The sequence below is a fragment of the Temnothorax curvispinosus genome, unplaced genomic scaffold, assembly GCF_003070985.1.
Source record: "Temnothorax curvispinosus isolate PA1 unplaced genomic scaffold, ASM307098v1 QBEX01007734.1, whole genome shotgun sequence".
NCBI lineage: Eukaryota > Metazoa > Arthropoda > Insecta > Hymenoptera > Formicidae > Temnothorax > Temnothorax curvispinosus.
The window spans coordinates 340,762-360,933 of record NW_020217514.1 but is presented as its reverse complement, the minus strand read 5'-3'; the positions used below and the strand labels follow the sequence as shown (position 1 = coordinate 360,933).

At 36.4% G+C, this 20,172-nt stretch overlaps 1 protein-coding gene across 4 annotated transcripts in view; it reads left to right on the top strand.

Annotated features, from left to right (window-relative positions):
- LOC112457316 (acetylcholine receptor subunit alpha-like) overlaps positions 1-20,172 on the top strand; it is a 174,265-nt gene that overhangs the window by 149,778 nt on the left and 4,315 nt on the right. For all 4 annotated transcript variants that reach the window (XM_025020284.1, XM_025020282.1, XM_025020283.1 and 1 more), the window contains 2 exons: positions 19,109-19,255; positions 19,738-19,896. In XM_025020284.1, coding sequence (XP_024876052.1) covers positions 19,109-19,255; positions 19,738-19,896 — 306 coding nt within the window. The remainder of the gene's footprint in view (positions 1-19,108; positions 19,256-19,737; positions 19,897-20,172) is intronic.

Below are 20,172 nucleotides of genomic sequence, written 5' to 3'. Positions count from 1 at the left end.
GTAAGAGTCAACGTTTAACAGTACATTGCAGGTTTGATGTTCTTACGAAAGTATAATACTGCCGGTAATTATCAAAGTGGTCTCTAAGTCGTAATTTGTTAGTAAAATAATTAAATCACTTTTCACATATGTCTTTTTATGTTAATTAATATCTCTTTTATAATTTATAACAAACCATATTTAAAATGTTTAAAATGTTTAAAATGTTTATATTAACCGTTTCCTGGTTAAGTTTGTCGCACATAGATGACATTTTATTATAGCAACTACAATGCCAAATTCATAGGGTTAAATTAAACTTAATTTTGAGTAATTTTTAACTATTCCATAGGTCGCCACTGCTCCTACTCAATATGTAGTTTATTTAACTAAAACAATGTTAATTTGACTAAATTAATGAAGTTAAAATAATCCTATTTTATTTCAAACTAATAAATTTTGACGCACATGGTAGTTAAAAGTAACAAAATAAATCTAACTCATGGTATTGGTTTAAATTTTATTCTCTAACCTTTAACAGTGTGTATTAATTAACGCTTCTGAAAAAGCAGATAAATTGTAATTTATCAAAAACAAGATAACTTATGTGTAACTTGCAATTAGAAATTGATGAATTTCTAATTACTATATGTATACTAATTATTAATAACTAAGCTTGAAAGAAGGGCAAGTATAGAATGTATATAGAGCCGCACTTGACTTTTCTATAGCACTCGCGTTATCTCCGGATACGTGATATACCGGTCAGCCGGTCGTCGACATTTCGGCATCAATTTTAGAAGTGTGTGTGTATTCACACCCTTTTGAAAATACCTCGGGCGCACTAGCATGCGCGCGATCCTTTTCAAAGGAACCTCGTTTCAATATTAATGGCAGCATTTGCCGGCTTCATACCGGCGACATTTAACTAACGAGCCGGTTTCTCCACCTTGTCATTCTTACGCGGCACCACGGCACACGATATGTTCCCCGGCTCTGCTTTTCCGAACTAACCAGGCCAAAGAGACAGGATTAAAGAGCAAAATGATGAAAAACGAACTGTACCTGCGCTATGTAACGATAAATCAGTGTAATATTTTTTTTTTTTTACATTAAAGGGTTCGTGTGTCTATAATCCGGTTCCATTAAACTCACATTTTATTGCTTTTAAAACGATATGCATGCAGAATATCCCAGAAAATCGAATATCGGAATCATCACATTGGTTGGTTCATCGTAAGAAAAATTGAATAAATCAAATCGATAGTCCAATCAAATAAAATTAAATTCTCCAAAAACCAAGGAAATTAAAAAGTTATTTATTCCATTGTTTTCGTCATTGTGCTTGAAGAATTTGTTCCATCGTTTCTTTACATCTCAGCATGCAGGATGAAAATAAGCTCAATGTATTGCGTTCAGAAATACTGTTTAAATGTTCACTAACTCGAGTTTATCAAATTTTTGCGCTGAACATCACTGGCAAATTGCATTGTTTTCCACCGAGGTATTCGTGTGGACGGAAGAGAACGATTTCGGGGAAGGCGGGAAATCACGGAACAGTAACGATGGAAGATCTAGCGGTTCTGCGGCGCGAGGACACGGCCTGGCAAAGAGCGGCAAAGCGCGACATTCACTTTATGGAGCGGAAAGAAAAAGGCGGTAGCGAGGTCTTCGCTAGTCGTCCTGGACTCGGTCCAAACTCGGCGCGGTCCGCCGCCGCCGCCGCCGCCGCCGTCGCCGCTACCAGGATTTTAAAGCCGACAACAAATTCTCGTAAACCGGAGCATAACGATTTTGTTGCTTTACTGCTCGCTCGCTCGTTATTAACGACCGACTACGTCTCACTACATCGTTGCGTCAGTTGTCGCGATTTTTCTATACGATGAAGAAATTACCGGATATCTTACCGACAAGCACTTTAGATTAATCGATTCAAGTCGCTCTTCACCCGACTGTGAGTACATTTCTGAAGATTAATTTCGTGTAAATCGCAAAATCGCGAGACGAAAACATGATTTTGTACGCAGCAGATCCTTTCATCTCACATCGATTTAGTCCGCGTGTATAGAAAATTATCAGTAATATTATTCGCGCAGGAATCATTTATGAACTGTGATAATAATTACGCATATATCAATATTTAGAATTATACCTATATATTTGTCAATTTGAGATATAAGGCAAATAATAGCAAAATAATTTTATAGCGAATAATAAATAATATGAAATTTAATATACAAATGTAAAAACGAATTATAAACGTTTCGAATTTAAGGTTTATTCCGTGTTTGTGTTCAATAACGAAACAATGCTTTTAAGCTAAAATCAATGCACAAACTGAATGTTACACCGAAGGGGATCTAAACGGGGACCGAAACGTTTGTAATTTGTTTTTATATATTTGTATATTAAATTTTATTTATTATTGCTATGAAATTGGGTCTTATTTGCCTTGTGTTTTAAATTGATTGTAGGTACATCTATTAGAGAGCGTTTTTCTTGACCTATATTTGTGCTTTTACAAAAAGTTTATCTACATACTCGGAAATTCTGAACAGAGTTTGATTTATACGACGAAAAAGACAAGCTGTCTTGATTGAATTGCATTTATTTTTCACGGGGACGTATCGATCACTTAATAATACGGCATTTAGGTACCCCCTCCGTTGAGCCTCATAAACCGGAATCAGCGCGAGATGCAGTCGGGCAAAAGAAGAAAGCGAAAAAAACGAAAGAAAAAGAGGAAAAAGAAGAAGAAGAAGCACACTTCGGTGAAGAACGCAAAGCCGAGACTTCGCTATTGTCTGCAGCGATTGTGCCTCATATAAAGAACGCCCGCAATATCTGCACTTTCAACAAAAACTCGTTTCGCAGTCGTAAAGCGTGAAGTTTTGATGGAAGGGCAAAAAGGGCTTCCGCGACTTTCGCGACGTGACTTCGTTGGATATGTTTCCGCAAGCTGTCGCAATACATTCATCATCGCGAAGTTAAAAATCCCCTCCGCGATAGAAATTACCGAAAGGAGAAAATGCTCCTGTCATAAATATTGAATGTATATCGGAACATATCCGAAATCTACACTGTTGAAAAATTTGTGTTAAATATAACATAAATCACATGTCCAAAACGATTCACTCAAATTTTTGTGTTAATTTAACATAATATGGATGTGTTAAGTGGTAACACTGATATTATGTTAAAATATTTCAACAGAAAGGAAATGTAATTCTGATCGTAATTTGAAGTTAATTATGTGTACAATTAACATAACATTTATGTTGAAGTTGAGATTGTAAAATAAAATCAACACTCTATTTCTGTAAATTTTTATTTCTACTTCTTTTATAGGGTAAAATCGACATTTTTTTTCTGTAAATTTTAACACATTTAATAAATACGTTCAAATTGTGTTACTTTAACATATTTTTTAAGTTATTTTAATTATTTTACACTTTGAATTTGTAAAATTCAATTAACATAGCAGGCATATGTTAAATCTGCACACGTATGTGTTGATTATTTTACACAAAAATTTTAACAAGGACTTTTTTTAACACACAGGACCTCTGTTTTCAACAGTGTAGCTTCGAAGAAAAATTTTTGCGAAAATATGGACCTATTGATTAACACGTCACGGGCTTAAACTCTGTGCACTGTAACATTGATTATGATTAGCAAACGATCACGTTTGACATCTTTAAAAAATTTGCGCTTAAACGTCACGTTATTTGAATAATTAAATGGTTTCTCATAAAAATTTGAATAACAGCTATCCGGCAACAACTGCGTAATCCTCTCCAAGCCGGAAATCAATGCCGCCACGTTTCGTCTAGATTGTCGAGAAACAGCGCACGAGGCGTTCCCTGAGTTCCCGATTTAATGCCAGGTCCGCTCTAAATATGGTTGCCTCCTTATCCCGGACAACTAAATTGGAAATTCCAGCCTGTAGATGTAAGGCGGAGGTAGTGCTGGCAGACTTCCGTTCGCCGACCGCGAACCTCGGCTGTTCCTGCGGGAACAGAATCCAATTTTAGCGTGGCACGATTTCCGAATCGTGATACCGGCTTGCCTAAGTGCATCGATCGCGTCCATGCACCTGTGCTCAAAATCAGGACGACGATATACTTTGATATCACTTATTACATTTCTTTAGCACTCCTTTCCGAATTTATCACTCCTTCCAAAAACCGAATCTTAAAGCGAGAATACTACATATATATTTTTTTATTCACAATGATAAGGTTAAACAAATAATCATATAAAATTAACTAGCATTAATTAAGTAAGACCTAAATTGATTACTCCAAATGTCATTATCTTCTTTCCAAAAAAGGGCAATTAAATTACCACATAGCAGATCTACGAAAGTTAATTTCACTCACCTCTTTATAATGCTGTGAATTCTACCATAAGAATAATCGAATATGTCCAATTCGCGCCCATCCGTTCTTCATAATCCTTTAAAAGCGGAAGCCAATCTCATCGTTAAATAACTTTACTTGGCGAATAAGGAATTTCCCGCGCGCGGCGGTTATCTGTCTTCGCTTATTCCCACGGAAAGCGTTGGAGCCATTTTTCGCCCGCGGGAATGATATACGAGAATCCTCGCGCAGAAGCCGAATAATAATCGAATTTAATTTGCACGGGGGGACCGGGAGATCGAGGAAAGGGGGACGGTAGGAAAAATGAGAGCGGTGTTAAAGCCGCGGCGACGCGATGCGGCCGGAAAAACTGCGACCCCATATGGAGACCATAATTACCCGATCGGGTTTTAAGGTCGCTCGTAAAAGTCGGGCTTTACGATCTCATCTGGCCGTCTTGCACGGTACGCGCACGAATACTTTTCTGCATCTCGTTATGCATCACAGCGTTATTTCTTACAGCCGATTGGCAGACGCCACTGTACCTTCGCGCCCATTCGAGCGAGTAATGCCCTCGGAAGCTATTCGCGTCAATTGACGAAACGAATTTCTCGAGCGCGAATCGTCATATCGAGCAAAGTAGAGACATCGAAAATTGACGTAAAGGCTCAAACGGCCCGAGATGTCGAATTGTCACAAAACCATAAAAGTGTAGCGTTGAAGTTTGGATTAATCTTTTTCTAGCGAGTTCTTAACATGTTTCTCGCAAAATTTTCAGAATTTTCTACATTTTTACGAAATCGTAAATTAGATGATTAAGTTAAATGTAAAATTACACGCATTCTGCAAAGTTATAAGTTCAAAACAAAATGTAAACGTGCGTAATGTAATGTAACGTTCGTGACGGCTGCCACGTATTCGGGGAATTGTATTTTCTACCATACTAGTTTATTACGGAACTCGCAGTGAGCTTGATGCTAATAGCACCGGATATCTTCCGTTACCGTCAAGACAACGCCGCCGGAGCTACGAAGAAAGAGTGGCATAAATCCTTGGCGACACGCAATGCCAGGAGAGCTCTATTTGCTCTCCCGGATATCCATCAAAATCCCGTGCATTGGGGATCGTAATGCATGCGAGTTACATCAATGTGTCGAATTTGAAGGCCGCATATACGTCTGCGTACAAAAATAAGATACGCTACGGGGTGTATCAAAATCATCGGTGGATCTTTAATAGAAAATAGTAATTCAGTCGATATCAAGACGTCAAATTATTTTTGTATTTAAAGTAAGAATTAAAAAATTTCGTGAATTAACAAAACTTTACTTTACAGTTTTTGACGAACTTTAAATAAACTTGATTTAAATGTGTTATACGATAAGATTGAAAATAAACAAAATTATGAAAAATTTCTTTTTCTTAAATAATTCTTTCTATAGAATCAATTTTAGTTTATTTTAATTGATATAAAAATAATAAATATTTTTTAACGAGCATATAGCTTTTTATTCTCGCCTTTTTATAATTTAAACAATTTATATAAATCTGAATTTAAATTAAAAAAATTAAATTACACGCATAATCTAAACAAACCGATCTTAAAGTATTTTTATTTTACATATATTAAGCTCTTAAAATACTTTTATACTTTAGAACACCTTGTATTTTCTCACGAGTCCGTCTAGTTCGCGAATAAATGAAAGATATCGCGAATACTGAGTTGGTGGAAGAAATCGAACTGAGCTCTTTCGTCTGAACATCACTTTCGTTTCCTCATTCTCGTCAGGCAGGGAGATAGCTTGAGCTACTTTCGGTCTAAATTGCTACCCAAGCGAGTGAACAATTTTCAGTGCGAAGGGTTGGAAAATAAAAACGAGCGGCGGAAACGCTACCTTTTTCAACACGTAACGGATTTATGGTCTAAAGCACTTTTTACCCGCGTCCCATTTTTAGAATCATTACATATCTATAGATAATATCTAATGCCCTATTTCAATTCGTGTTCACTGCTCCAAATAGCGCAGGATATTTGTCGATTTCACGGTTCGAAGGGAATGAAAATAAAGAGATGGTGTATAGATTATGAAAGTATATTTCATGTTAAAACTAAAATATAATACTCAAACTCAATTTTTAAACTCAAATTTTTAGCAACACATTTTTTTCGATAACGTTTTTATTAATCTTAAATTTATTAATAAAATAATGGTGATTTTATTCCTTAAATATATAATTATTAAAAACACATTAGAACATTATTAACTTGATTTTAAATCTTTTTTATATATGCAATTTCATTATTGCACAAATATCGTAATGTTCGATGTTTACACTTTGCATTTAATTATGGGACCTCAATTATCTCACTTGACCCCGTAGCGAGTAAACGCTTGGACCGTTGCCAGATTTCGCTTTTCGGGGAAAACTTTCTGACCGTTCGTCTCACTATCGAGCAAGGTTCATTGGAGCTCGGAACGAATGATAGCGCCGAAAATCCGTGCGGGGAATATAGCTATAGGGGGGGGGGGGCTACAAATCCTTACGTGCACACTTGCTATCGAGGTTTATCTCGGATTGCGGTTGACTGGTACTACCCCTTCGCGTCCCCCGTCGCGCCGTTCAGGAGGACACGGCAATCCTTTCCGCGATAAGCGAAACTCGTAAGGGATGATCCCAACTGTGCTGCCTGGAGAAACGTCACTGTATTCGTACGAAAGGTATGAGTTTTCCGAAACGCGCAGCTGCGCGCGCTGTACACGATATTGTACTTCGGCAACGTGTACGTGCTCCGACTTGTCAGGTGCCGCACTGTGCCGTAATATGAAAACGAATAGGAGCGTGAAATAACCAAGGAAATAACTTAATACAATTGAATCGATCATTGCGAGAACCATACGAGATAACTTCCTTGCGCGAATACATTGGAGAAATCCTTTTATTCCTAAAAGAGATTTACACCGGATTTAAAAGTATAATAATAGTCAGGAATATCTAGATTTATTTTATTTACAATAATTTTTGTGGCAAAGAATCTGAATATAAAAATCAAACGGTTGTTAAGAACATTAAAACATCTGCAGGTACATTTGCAGTTGAGGGAAAAAAGTGTGATAATTCTGATATAAGTCTTTATAATGACTTCCATGTTACAAGAAATAAAATAAAATTTCGTTACATTTATTTATTGGGTACTTAAAATTTGCACTTTATACAGTAAAAATCGACTACAAAAAGGTTAAGAATGTTCCGCCCCGCGTTTTAAATTAGTAGTCCTTCATCGAGCCATTAAATATTTTTCTGCTTCTTGATACGGGTCACGGGATACTTGGTACTTAAAAATTGCGCGAGTCGTCGCAGGAGAATTGAAGAAGCATTTTATTATTCGAGAAAGTTTGCTAGAAATAAGTGCTTCTTATAGTATAAAGTTCACTGATCCTTGAGATATAAAACTAACCGATTTATTATTTTATTTTATTTTATTGCTTTGTATTGCCTTTTGACACACACAGTAGATATATGTATAATTAAATATAGTATAATAAATGTAATAATTATTTTATTGTGCGAAATCAAATGTTTCACTAACCGGAGCATGAATAATTCTTTGATATAAAGTTTATAATATTACAAACATAAGTGTATATAATATGTATAAGTTAATATAAATACATTTATCGTATAATAAATGAATATATTTATCGAATAATAAATGAATAATAAATATGCAATAAATAAAATTCACAGACAAAACATTTTATAAATTCTACTTGATATATACGACGCGCGTTTGAAATATACTTCTAATTCTATCTCAAGTAAAATTTGTGTCATAATTAAGAGATATGGGTTAATTTATAAAAGTTAGAGAAGTGTGAAATAGTTATATTTTTATAAAAATATTATACAATACAGATATATTATTGTAGTCAGTAAATTGTATGAAAGATATAAAAATATACCTATTTATTCTATATTTTATGTCTATGAAATTTTAAATTCTTTTTCAGCTGCAAAAATGATTAGTTAATAACATCGATGCAATAATCAAAATGTAAGCTATTTCATATAAGCTATTTCGAGACGCAGCTCGACAAGATCTCACTAATTTATCATGTTAAGACATTCGCGCAAATATTAATGTGGCTGGAAGACCCGCCGCATTGAGGTCGACGACTCGCACGAGTAATCACTTGTCTCGTCTTACGAGGGGCTTTTCTACTCGTTCAAGTGGGCAATAATGATATTAGTCTAGCAAAGTAACTGAATTTTGTCACCTCGTGCCTTTCTCTCGCGCTTGATTTGACTTACTAAGATGTCATTAGCGTTTGTAAACTCATCTTTTAACGAAAGTCATTTAGAGTGCAATATAGCATTAATTTTAATCTTAAAAGACATATCGAGCGAACAGAAAAAGCAAATTGCATCATGATCATTTTTGAGAATATATTATCTATAAATTATTTAATATTATGATGTTATAAAGAACAGAATTTATAAAATTCAATCAATACTTAATAACCATAATTAAAAAGGTAATGTTTTTTTAAAAATTCCGAATAAATTTTATTAGGAGGATTAACTATCCGACTATCTTTTAATTTTACAATTTTATTCGCAGGATAATCTGCAAATTATTGCTTGTGAAATTTTATGCTAAAGCGTCGATGGAACTCGATGAAACTTCCTAATTGATGGCAACGTGCAATATATGCGTGCTTGTGCTTTATAGACGTCGCATTTCGCGTGTGAGATGCAAATGAATGTTCGTAAATGGTTCGAGGTAAAATCGCGTAACTTGTCGGGATTTTACAATCGCGATGGAAAATGCATTCGCTATAAATAGTTATTGCGTTCCTGTCTGCGCGATTACAAACACCGTCTCTCGCGGAATTGACGTGTCTCGATAATTTAACACCGTCTTAAAAGGGGCTTGAACGACGCTTGAAAATGGAACGCGCGAATCCGTTCTTTTTTTTTCTCGCTAATGCGCACGATAATGTGATTTAGGGCGATTTATAATGAGTACTAAAATATCCGCAGAAATTTACGAACATGGAGATATTAACGTCACTGCAAACTTATTGCGCGCGATTAAAGCAAACAATGAGATTTACCGGGAAAATTTATTTCGCGCGGCGAATTTGTTAAATAGCTTGCTCACCTTAACGAGGGTGAGCCATTAAATTTTAAATGCATATTACATTTGATGCGTTTTTTATATACGAATATTAGCTCTTCCTCTGGGATTCTTTTGTAATTTTATTTCCTCGTTTTATATTTAAATACCGTTTTATTTTATAAAATCTTTTAAATGACAAAATCATAAATCTCATACGAGAGATAGAGAACCAATTTTATGACGCAATACGGTATAATATTATTGATTTTGCGACGCAATATGTTACTGCTTGATCGATTAATAGATAAAATAAATCATAACTTTTCCCAATAACAAAATTTTCCACAATGTGCGAGAACTTGGTGAATAGAATCTAACGATATCTCAAACTAAACTTCGAAATAACAGATCCCGACACGTTGAAAGAACAGTAATACCTATGCAATGTAATTTATGGCAAATGGTAAATTAATTTAAAAGCTACTTTCATAATTGATTTATAATTTCAAATTTATTTACAATAGTACGAATATTTAAAAATTTAAACTAAATTACTTACAATTTATTTTAAACCAATTAATGGTTCTTATTTTATTAGTAATTTTTAACGAATGTTTATATTTTATATAAAATTGAAATCTCAGCTCATTATAGAGCTGAATGCATGATCTAACTTCAAATTCCCTTTTCTTGTATTTCGCTGTTCTCCGATACTATACCTGACTCGCTCCCGTTCGTCGAGTGTCTTTTCCGAGTGGACAGTGATGTCGTTACTCTTGCTAAGTAAATTTCATCGCCTTGAGTGCCGCTCTCTCCGACTTGTCACGCTTGTAAGCGGCAGCGACGTTCCACGGCTCGTGTCAACCTCTCTATTAAAAGTTTCGTTCGCGCGACGGCGTCTTTATGTCAAAATGCGACGAGAGGCCGACGAGGCGTAAACGTCGATTTACTTTCAGGAATCTTAAAAACGACACTGATAGAAAAAAGGTCTAAATATAGAAAAAGATATCTGTGTCTCGGTATAAAAAATGTATAATAAAATTGCGTTTACGTTATGTATCAATTACGAGTTAACAATAGCAGAACACAGAAACTGTTGAAAAAATTCAGCCGTCATTCTTTTAATGTGACGAATTTCGAGATTTTGTTTGAGATAATTTGATATAAAGTGTTTAAATACATGATTTTTTAGGAATTTCTCTTGAAAATAAATTGTTAATGTTACCGTATAACACAATTATAATAATTTAATAATCATATCGACATTTCCACCTCCCTAAAATTTACGGGAATATTTACAAAATTAATAAAACAGAAGAGAACAGAGGAGAAAGAGAGAGATCGCGAGTATACGTATAATTAAACCGTTAATAACAATATTAATATTAAATAAATAACGCTGGTTGAAAGTATGCGTCACTACACATTTTTCCAACACATCAAATACAATTTCGGTAACGATTATGCTGAAGATGGTCCAAAAAGGGACTGAAACGTTCGAACATTAAATACAGAATAAATATTCTTTCGCATCGTGAACAGCGAACGGCTCTTAATTAGTCCGTTTTCCTTCCGATTGGATTTCCAACAGACCCTTAACTCAACGATAATATTAAATTATTTTTTCAATAACAATGTTTAATATTTCCCAAAAATTTCGGGAAAAATCCGCCGATGGAAACAGGAAGAGCGCATACATTCGTATGCGGAATTTCTTATTCTTACGAAACTCGATAGATACAGCCGCATTCATAACGGGTTAAATTCAAGTACGGATTGATAGAGCAAAAAGATGAGGAATAAAAGATGGTAGGTTCTTCCGCGAATAGCCATCGTTCTTCTTAGATGCCAGCTACAGTGATTGAGCGACTAAAACGACGAAGCACTTCTCGAAACCGATACTGGCTCGTGACAAGAAGATTTATGACAAATACGAATGAATAGCGGTACAAGCAACGCATTGGCCATTAACGAAGTAAAACCTTTGCAATCCCCCTCAAATTAATCTTTGACCACGTCTCTGTAACTCCAGCAATCCGCGCTTGCAAGAAAAACTCGCGTACCAGCATCCAAACGTCCTGTATCGGATTTTTTGTATTAATTAAATTTATTAATAAAATATAACTTTTATACTAATGATTGCGGTGATCGAAACGTGTCCTAAAATTGACGCTCTATTGGCACATGTGAAATTTTATGCTCAACTGTGCATTGGTTTTTTTAATGGAAAATGCTGCGCGTCGCATTAAATGAAATTACCAGATCTCTATCGACGCCGCAATAATGCTCGCGGGATATACCGCGTTATTAAATATTCAATGGCGATCGTACAGGATTTATTACCACGCGAGGGACCGGCTTGAAAAACGTTATTGCCCGGCGGCATCCAATATGACCGGCGTGGAAAAATATTCCGAGCAAGTTCAGAACTCAGTCGCCGCGCTGCCGCCGCCGCCGACGCGAAAAATGAAGGAAGAAACGCCGTAAGAGGGATGAAAGGGAAGCCGCGGGCCGATACATCGCCCGGCCGAGTAACGTGGACAACGCGATGGAAAAAAAAAGAGAGAACCGAAAACGAAAAGGGCGAGAAAGTTTCTACGTGTCCACGCTACTGATAGGACCGCATCCGAACTTTAAACAAGTTCGAAACTCGGACCCTGCGGCCGCGGGGCCCCGTCGCGGCGTCGATCGATGCACATTAAACGGCAAACTTTTGCGATCCTTGAGAATCGCGCGTTACTGTTTCCTTCCATCTCTCTGTTTCTCATGGTAGTACAGAGTATAAAGTGTGCCAAACATGTATCAAACTACTTTGGTCCTACATGTCTTTTTAAGAGATTTTTAGTATCATTTGGTTCCAAGATACTTAAACTTTTTTGTATTGCTGATTGTGAGTATTGAAAAATATTTCTCAATACACATTAATAATATGTTAAAAGTAATCACCTAAACCTTAAGCTTCACGTAAAAATTTATATATTTTTCATGTTCATAAAAATACAAAACAAAATATTCTATATATATAAAAACAAATGTCCTGATTAACTGACTTATCAACGCCCAACCCAAACCTTTAAACCTAGAAACATGAAATTCGAGGAGTTATATTCCTTCCATGACCCACTAGGAAGAGGTTTTTAGAAATTCGACCCCTAAGGGGATGAAAAGGAGTATGTATTTTCTTTGTTTGGATTCTTCAATATCTCTTAGGCCCGACGAGATATCGACTTGGTTTTTTATTTAAAGTAGTTACACACACATATCTCGTAGCACGGATATCAAGCTAGTACATATACATATATAAGTTGATTATCGACACATACGATTGAGATGAATCTTTTCGAAGTTTTTAAATTATTCGAAAATCAGAACCGTTGTTTTTATCGATTTATTTCCATTTCCGTTTGCATTGTCTTTTATATTTTCAATTATGATGTAATGAATTCTGTTGCAACTCCGAAGCACGATGCAATTTCCAGCGATGTTGCGGCGGTCGATAAATAATTTCGCTAAAGACCTCGGGACCACACCAACCGGAATGCATTAACCTGAATTAATACGTTTACGTTTCATTTGCGAATTCAATATTTGCCGACGGATAACAGCGGATACTCGCGCATCAGCAAATATGGACACTCCTTACATTGCCGGGTGAGATTCTATTCAGAAATAAAATTTGGCGCGCGCTGCGTCTCGTATCAGTATCGCGATATAATCTTTTGCGGCGAACGGAAATGTTCTCTTGCGTCTGTTTAGAAACTTTAATTAAACTGTTGCTAAACCGCGCATTAAGAATACACGGTAACATTAATTAATTTAATTTGAACGTTAAGAGTTTAATTTAAATGGAAATTCTACAAGACAATGTGGGGAAGTTCTCCTTGGATGTATATATTTAGTTAAATATAATATAGATTATGTATATATATTTATTAAGTTTTGCTAATGCTTGATAAGAAGCAGATTGCACATATTAAAACTTCTACAAAGTACCTATATCTTAAACGTCACGCTTTTTCTAAGCATCAATATTAAGAAAAAAATTACTTAAATGAAGAAGAAACTATTCAGTAAATAATTAATAGGTCGATAAAAAATTGAAGCGTTAAAACAAATTAAATTTTAACATTTAGAGATTTAATAATGATGTACATTTTTTTACTTTCTGAAATTTTTAGTACAATAATACTTTATTTTGTATACAGCGATAAAATGACACAAACGCAGAGACTAACTGCGGACTATTATGTCAGTGTTATTATATAAAGCATTAGCGCGCAATTGCCTGATTGGAAGTTTCAAGGGATCAACTTTTTCTTACATTTAACACAGCGAACAATATGGCTCACAAAGTGCGCCATGATTCTCAAGGTGCTCGCCTTCGATACTTGCGCTTGGTAACTTTAATCGCTCTTCCGCATCTTCGGGCGGGGATATAACGGAACGACAAAAAAACAAAGTATACGGCACTTATCTGTTCCCGTCTCCCGCTTTTTCTCCCGGAAACTTTGTTGGGAAGCATCTCACGGTCCCGTGCCGTGGAAACTTGCCGTTGCAGTTCGGCCAGCCGAGACGCCGTAGGTGCCCCGCGGCCCCCCCTTTCCGGTCACTCGCCTGGTCTACGTGCTCGAGATACGTGAACGGCTTTTTCGAACGTGATTACGATTCATGCGGTCGTCGCCCCGAAGATGAACGGTTGCGAAACAGTACGTGCCGGTTGCACATGAATTCGCGAAGTGGGTCACAGAGAGACCCGCGTGAGGAACAGACAAACTCGGTCCCGGGAAATCCCCGCGAAGAAATATTTCGATTCGCCGAAAGGGCGTAGAGTTCGCGACGAAGAAAACGTGCGAACGTCGGAAGTGTGCCGGTGTAATGCATCATACGGATGTAGGTTACATCCTGCTTGGCCCGACCAGGCTGTAGGAGCCTCTGTTGTAGCTTCGCAGTTATGGCCCCCGTTCGTCACCTCTGAGAATATACCGCTCGTCCCGGAAGGTGTAATCACTTCTTGATTTGTGTATTTCTGCAGTTTCTTCTTCATCCTGTCAGATTGTCGAGGATACACAACGTCGTATAGCATGGCAATCATAAATAATTATATGCATAAGCTATCGTTGTACATTTCATAATACATTAGTATAAATTTGTAGCACAAATAAAGAAACATAATTTTAAACCAATATCGCCATGCAACAAATAACATTTAAGAAAATCGTTGTACGAATAATTTATTAGTGCTCACCGTCTCTGAAACATAATATCGAAAACTCTTGTTGTTACTGATGTACCGCGATTATGTCGTAGGATTTTTCCCCCGCGATCTCCCACATTCATTCTTCACGAATTTCTCTCCGCGTTTCTCCGCGTTTGCCCCCTTTTCTAATATATTTTTTTTATAAAGCTTTTTTGAACCCATGCTTTCCGTCTCGCGCAACGCTTCTTTTCTTCGTGACTGATAGCCGACGATGATGAAGCGACTTGGAAATTTGTACAACGTCGCTTCCTCGGCGTGACGCGGCCGATTCACAGCGAAGATCGAGAGCGTTCCCTTCGACACGCTTGCGTCTCACCAAAGAAAACCACACGCACGATCTTATTTTCCATGTCGGGGGAGCTTCGTGCGTAAAGCGTAATGTCATCATTTAATTTTTTAAGAGCAATAAAAAATGTCGTTCTTTAAGATGTGCTTTTTTTATTGCCAGACTCTTCTCAGCGGGGATACCTTCTCAAGTATTTTAATTCAAACGCGAAGTATGTAAATTGGTTTTAAAAAAACGTGCGTTAGCTCGCCAGGGCGCGCGAATGGAGGAGAGCATATTTCTTCTTCTTAGATACACACTGGCAAATACGAGCAATAGACTACGCGCATCCGAGACTTAATGGTCTTTTCCTCGGAGAATCGGTAGAGGAGCGTTTTGCGATTTCACGATTCATTCCACGTCCGCGAACGTCTTAGAACAGCAAAAGGCTTTTTACTTCCCGGTAGCTCTCGAATTTGCAATATTTCTCTGGATTACGCAGCCAAGTCGAGCCAGGACGAGCGCGAGATGAAGATTGCTTACCTCTCGAGCGGATTTGGTCTTCAATGAGAAAAAAAAGGAGAAATAAAGAAAGGAAAAAGGGACCTGGTTAAGCGTAACAACCATCCGGCAGCCATTGCGAGTTATTATTTCCAAGAAAATATTTGATATTCGAGCTTTTCATTAAAGAAAGTCCCTCTCGTTTCACGAAGCTGTATTAATGAAGGCAACCCTTTTTTTAATGACACAACTTTTGCACGTAATTTTTATATAATGTTGCGTGCATTATAGAAGTTTTTCTTAATTAGATGCACAAATTTCCGAGATTTAAAATAACCCAGAAATAATTAGTCGAATCGAGGTCGATTTGATGTTGATACCGTTGATGAATATCGAATACTGGGTGATATTTTTGTCATCTTCGATCTCGAATTGCACAATTGTGAAAATTTCTATAATATTTCCATTGCCTTCGGACAGTTCTATATCAAATTAATGGAAAATTGAAAAACACAGTCATATACCTATACTATGTATTCGATATAGAATGGAAAGAAGGAGCAAAAGATAATAGAAATCTAATAGAAATGTTTGCAATTGCTCAATTAGCATAGAAACAGTTATAATATGAGATCAGAGATAACAAAAATATCACTCAATATTCGACACCGACCATCAAATCGATGTCGATTTGACTAATCATTTCTGGCTGGATATACAATAGAATAAAAATATTCAACTAAACTTTATATATATGATATATTACTGTAATAACTACAATTATTATAATACTATAATTACTATACTATCATACTATGTATAATAACTATATAATTATTATTATCTCATATATGAATATCACTAATCTCTTAAACAGCATTAACATAAGAGGAGAATTAATCCTTTTACGCATGAATTGTCTTCTTAACAAAAAAATATGATTTTACTCACCCCATAAAATATGCAAAGATGCATGAAAATATTATAATGGTCAGAAAAGAATTATAAGTTCCTTTGAGAGGGACTTTTAAAATAAAATAGAATAATCGGAGCGTGGATGTGACATCGAAACGTTTGAAGTCTACCAATTTGAAACTTGAAAGCGAAGTCTCGAGTGTCAGCCATTATCGACGTGGAGGACGTTGAACGTGTTTCCACAGGGGCGATATAGTCTCGTGCCTTAAGACGCACCCCCGGTTGAATCGATGACGCGATCTACTTGGGCAACGAAGAGTAAAGCGGCGAGTTCTCCTTGAAGACGAGGGAGTCAGCAAATTGGCGAATTGGGCCGACAGCATGCGGGCCGTTGTTTGAGTGGAAGCCACGTGTCTTCCCATGTGTGTGTGTGTGTGTGCATGCGTGTGTGGAAACCTCCTAATAGCTTCGGACGCTGCAAGGATGCAGTAGGTGTGACACATTAATCAGTAGCAGCGTTCACTGAGGTTGGGCTCCAGCCACCCGTGGAGCTGAATCCTGGGATGTACAGCGCTTAGGTGTTGCGCATTTCCCGTGATTGCGAACGTTGCGGAACAAATAGAAAAGAATGCCAAGTTCGTTCCAGAACACCGAGACATTGGTAGCTATTAAGCTATACGTGCGATTGAAAGACTTAAAGAATTATAGACGTGAATGCCGCGTAGTATTTCGCGAATAAAGTGACAGTAACACATTTTTATTTTTTAATTGTTTAGTTTCAAGCGGGCGTGGCATATATCGTAACAGAATCTTAACTTGAAGTATAATTATCACAATATATTAATACAGAAAATTAAAGAGATACGAAGAAGAATCTTATTTCCAAGACAAGAAATTAAAGTTCAAAGGAATTTATAATCGTGAAGAAATGCGCAATGTCCGCCACACCGTACATAGCGCCAAATTTCCCATCTCACTGGAATTTCAAGAGGATCACTTCGTTCTCCTTCGATCGGCACCATTATGAATTTCTGTTAGGATGTATGCGGGATTCCGCGCGTGGCATCCTTTGGCGCATTAGCCTGGTGAACGCATCTTCGACCTAGCAGTAGTCTTGATTATCTGTACGTATAATACGATTGCGTACATATATTTCTGCAAAATTTCTCTTTATCAAAAGGCATTTCTTTCATTTTTATTTAATACATAATTGAAATTTATATACATATGTATATATTATATAATATTTAGGGGCGAGGAAGAGCTTAAATATACGACAATAAAATTAATATATCCCATATCGAAAAGTAAAAGAATAAAAAAAATAATTTATATACAAATCTTTTATAATAACTAATCGTATTATTAAACATTTGTAATAAATGTTTTTATTATTTCCTTTAAAAATTTATCTCAAGAATTAGTGATTATAATGTTTTACCGCAAAAATCTTTCTTGTCACGTCCCGTCGTTCGAGATTACACGCTTAGAGCGAAGATAGCCTGCATGGCGAACGGCTAATACGCGAGCATTATGGCACATTTTGCCGGGATGACTAACGCGCGAGCTCGTCGAGAATGATAAAAAGCGAACAGACGTGAGGATAGAGAATTTACGTCGCCGCCGCGGCGATGTAACCCGAACCGATAAATGGTTTGAAGCCGTGTCAAAGAAAGTGGATCCAATTTAAACCGCGGCCTGTCCTTTGCTCAGCTATAGAATCTCCCATCGCCGAATGGATCCGCGTTATGAATAGTCTCGTGTGATTTACATTCCATCCCGCCTTCGAGATCAATTCTGGTTGTACGTTATGGCAATTTGCTCCCGTTCGCCAAGATAAACTCGTGGTGACCTAATGACCGATTTCTAGAACAGACAGTATCGTAAAACTATGAAATTTTATCGTCATTCGCGAAAGAGATTAAGAAACGTGCATGCAGAAGAATATAAATGGAAATTTTCTAAAGTTTCCGTAAGTTAAAAATTTAACTGCCAAGCATCCATCATTTTTTTTAAAGTTCTGGATATTATCCGCTGTAAAAGAACCTAATCTGTTTAAAGCTAAAAACTTGCTGAATATACATAATAGTATATACATACAACTATAACTTAATGCGTTATTTTTCTCTTTTCTCTGGAAACTAGTATTTGTCAAAATAACAAAGTTTTTTACAACGTCCGGCTTAAAAAGCTTGTGCAGTTAAAATTGCAGTGGAACGGCTCCACTGTGTGGAGTGGAGCCATACACATTAAAACCGTGCGTAGGAAGCCTTCTCTTCCAGCTTAACGGGGATTAAGATCTTCGCCGTAATAAAGCAGTGTTTATTAAAAATTTCATTAGAGCTTCGTTAAGTGCCGCAGGTAATAATTTTGCAGTCAGCTTCTAATTACCATTGCCGTGCGAAACGGATACAACACGTATTATTTTTGAGACTGCAATAATTATGAACTTAGTACGAGTATATTATTCGTACCGGCCGGATTAACATTTCTACGCTAATACTTACATTATTATATACAACAAAGTTTGTTACTAAATTACATTTGATCAAAGGCATATATATTATCTAAATGTTATTTACATTATTGTGGGTAACAAAGTAATCTTCTGATACATATAATGACAAGATATCCTGCTAACACTTATTTAATATTGTATTTATAATACACGTATAATTAATCTGACTTTGTCTTTTTATTTTTTTCAGTATATGCGTTACCGTGGTCGTTCTCAATGTTCACTTCCGTTCACCACAAACGCACAGAATGGCACCCTGGGTGAAGAGGGTTTTCATACACATTCTTCCGCGACTCCTAGTCATGAGGAGGCCTCAATATAAATTTGAAACTAGCAGGTTGGTATCAAATGTAACTGCAGAGAATGTATATTATTCAAAAATACGAAAACCTTAGACGAAAATATGAATCCATTATTTCTCTTTTCTTAGCAGAAAATATAACACGATTAATGTAATAAAAAACAAGGTTTTCTTAATTTTTATTTTAATTAATTTGAAAAAATCTTAATTTCAAACTTTTTTATCAATACATTTTTAGCTCTGAAAATTAGAGAAAATATTATAAAATACTAAATGTGTAAAGAAAACCTCAGACGAAAAATAAGCCGTTGCTTACATGTTCTTCGTGTACGAGCGATAAAAATCGCAATCAGGGATTTCGTTACACGGAGATTGCGTCGTAACAATAATGTTTTAGACACTTGGCGCGACCTTACATTCTAGTCTCGGCAGTAGTCACCGTCAGCTATAGCCCGTCGCTTTTCAGGACGTGGCACGACCCGCATTAAAATTCCGCGTCCGATTGTCTATGTTTGCAGGTACACTTCCGGCAGAGTGCTAATGAGGACCGTCAGAGGAAAGGAGAAGACTTGTTATTATCCTTATCATCCGTCGACTCAGGAAGACAGCGAAGAACACCTCACACCCAAGAGATTCCACAGCCGTCCTCCGTCAAAGGAAGATCTCTCGCCTTCCAGGTATTTATGACAATTAGAAAATGCTCCTACTAATTAGCTCTTCTTCCTTACGTTACTCTGTTGAGATTTGCCACGCTTATATTTTAACGGCTCATTATTTTTGTCAGAAATGTTTATAATTACAAAACATAATTTAAAAGTATCTTCTTGTCTACAAAAGAACTTACACGGATAAAATTATAACTATAAATTTAAACTCATGAAATGATCTTAAAATATTGTCTTCTTTACAATAATAGTGATGAAAATTCTTACTAGAAGGAAGAGAAAAACATA